We start from the raw sequence: 2500 nt of genomic DNA on the forward strand, positions 1-2500 counted from the left end.
TTGGCCCTCTCCCCGGGGACCACCTCCTCCTCATCCCCAGCACCTTGCTCCTCACCTTGACCGTGACCTTGACCTTGACCTTCTCCTTCCCCTTTATTATTACCTCCTCCTGCTGCGTTCAGGTTCAGGTTCAGGTTCAAGTTCGGGTTCGGGTTGTGGTCTGTGTCGGTCTTTTGGTGCTGTGGAGTGTTGGCATTCGTCGTCTTCTTCTGGGAAGCGCTCGCGGTGGTTCTGGTGGTGGTGGTGGTGATAAAGGCTGGTTTCTGCTGTCCCTTGTTGTTGATGATGTTGTTGTTGTTGTTGGTGGTGGTGGTGGTAGTGGTAGTGGGTGTCTTTTGGGAGTTGGTGGTGGTGGTGGTGGCCCTCTCTCTGTCTCCCGGAAGGAGTCCTGACCTCAGAGTGTATGAGTTCTCTCTGGCAGCGGCTGCCGGGGCCCTGGCTTCGTTGTTGTGACGAGGTCGGCGGTGGTGTGTGTCGGCTGGCTCGACTGCCATGGTTAGAGGGTTGAGGCAGGTGGCGGGGTGCGGAGGGGGTGTGTGTGGGGGGTTGGAGGGGTGCGGGAAGGTCGGATAGTGGGGGTGGTGGTGCTGGAAAAAGAAAAGACACAGGAGTGAGGGATGGGTGGGTGGGTGGGTGGGTAGTGGTGGTGGTGGCGGTGGCGGAGAAGTATGGTTGGGGGTGAATGGATGGGTGATTGTCACAGTCAGTAAGTAAGATAAGCATGAGAGAAGAAGGTGGGATGGGAGGTGGGAGGCGGGGGTGGGTGGGCGGGGGCTGGGTGAGGAGGGCGGAGAAAAAGACGAGAGTGAGGACGGAAGGGGGTCTGTTGGAGGTGAGGAGGGGTGTATATGAAAATGTTCGGAAGTAATGTAGAATGGGATCACGAATGGATTCTGTTTAACTCGATTGCAATGGCTGGAAATTAGAAGAAATAAACAACCACAACAGCAACGAAACGAAACGAAACAAAACAAAACAAAATAAAAAGAACTTTGAAGAAGAAGAAGAAGACGACGACGACAACGAAGAAGAAGAAGAAGAAGAAGAAGAAGAAGAAGAAGAAGAAGAAGAAGAAGAAGAAGAAGAAACATAAACAAAAACAAAAACAAAACCAGAACTAGACAGGTAAGGTGGTGTCCTCACAATTTGAAAGGGGGCAGGGAGGTGGGGGGGGGGGGGGGGGGGGGGGGGGGGGGGGGGGGGGGAGAGGAGGAGGGAGGAGGAGTGAGGAAACCATTGGCTGGAATGCTACAAAGAACTTAACGAGTTCATATGACAGTCCAGGCTGAAGGGGTGCAGAAGGAGAGGGAGGAGGTGGGGGGGTGGGCGGAGGGGAGGTGTGGGGTGGGGGTGTGGGGGTGGTAGTAAGAGAGGGGTAGGGGTGGTTGAGGGGACTCTGAAGGTCTGACAATAAGTGTGGAAAAGGAGACGTCTGAATGTGTAAAGGCATTTGATCGCACACACCACATTGGAGACGTGAGCACTGAAACTGTACCCACTGTACACTCTACAGAATGGTGATAGGGGAGAGAGAGAGAGAGAGACGGAGAGAGAGAGAGAGAGAGAGAGAGAGAGAGAGAGAGAGAGAGACGGAGAGAGAGAGAGGGCGACAGACAGACAGACAGACTGGCAGAAAGAGAGAAAGCGAGAGAGAGAGAGAGAGGAGGGGGGGGGGGGGGTAGCCGGGATCAGGATACTGAGCCTGCAATATATGTATATATGTGTGTCTGTATGCGTGCGCACGCGCGCGCGCGCGTGTGTGTGCGTGCGCATGTGTGTGTGCGCGTGTGCCTGTGTGCCTGTGTGTGTGTGTGTGTGTGTGCGTGTGTACGCGAGTGCGTGCGTGTGCCCGTTACCCCCCATCCCCCAAAAAAAGAAAAAAAAAGTACCAAAGAGAAGCAAATCAAGAAATCATATATTCTGGAAGAAGACAAAAAAAACAAAAAACAAATAAAACACACACACACACACACACACACGCCCGCGCACACACACACACACACACACACCAAAACAACAACAACAACAACAAACAAACAAACAAAACCCACAGAATAATACACTGGAATGTTATTTTCCTGCTATCAAGTGTTTATCATATAGATGTGATATTGACTATAAGATGATAAGTACAAAAGAGTTACCACCACAACCGCACTCTCTTTCCCCTTCTCGTAAACTGCCACCACCGCCACCACCACCAACAACAAATGAACAAATAAAGCCCTCAAATAACCATTTTTTGTTTGTTCCACCAACCACCTTCTTCCCCCTTCCCTCCTTTTCCCGTTCCCCATCGCCCACCCCCTATCCATTGTATACAAAGCCGTTTCATATCCCAGAAGCGAACAATAACGATCTCGTCTTTCTGTCGAATCCAATGATTTGCATTCACACATTAAACGGACTGATCACAATAGGCTGCGGGCATCGATCAAGTCACAATGATACCTGTCCTGGTTCTCAGCTTGTCAATGGATAAGGAGCCCACAGGCTTTTT

The 2500-nt window shown here is 51.6% G+C and overlaps 1 protein-coding gene across 2 annotated transcripts in view; it reads right to left on the bottom strand.

The window, feature by feature from the left end:
• The window catches only part of LOC143292675 (uncharacterized), a 19327-nt gene that overhangs the window by 5794 nt on the left and 11033 nt on the right, over positions 1-2500 (bottom strand). For both annotated transcript variants that reach the window (XM_076603190.1, XM_076603183.1), the window contains exons 2-3: positions 2452-2500; positions 1-587 (exon numbers count right to left, since the gene is read on the bottom strand). The exon at positions 1-587 is cut by the window's left edge and continues 155 nt beyond it; the exon at positions 2452-2500 is cut by the window's right edge and continues 131 nt beyond it. In XM_076603190.1, coding sequence (XP_076459305.1) covers positions 1-494 — 494 coding nt within the window. In that variant the 5' untranslated portion in view covers positions 495-587; positions 2452-2500. The remainder of the gene's footprint in view (positions 588-2451) is intronic.

Source organism: Babylonia areolata, chromosome 1 (genome assembly GCF_041734735.1).
Source record: "Babylonia areolata isolate BAREFJ2019XMU chromosome 1, ASM4173473v1, whole genome shotgun sequence".
NCBI classification, from domain to species: domain Eukaryota; kingdom Metazoa; phylum Mollusca; class Gastropoda; order Neogastropoda; family Buccinidae; genus Babylonia; species Babylonia areolata.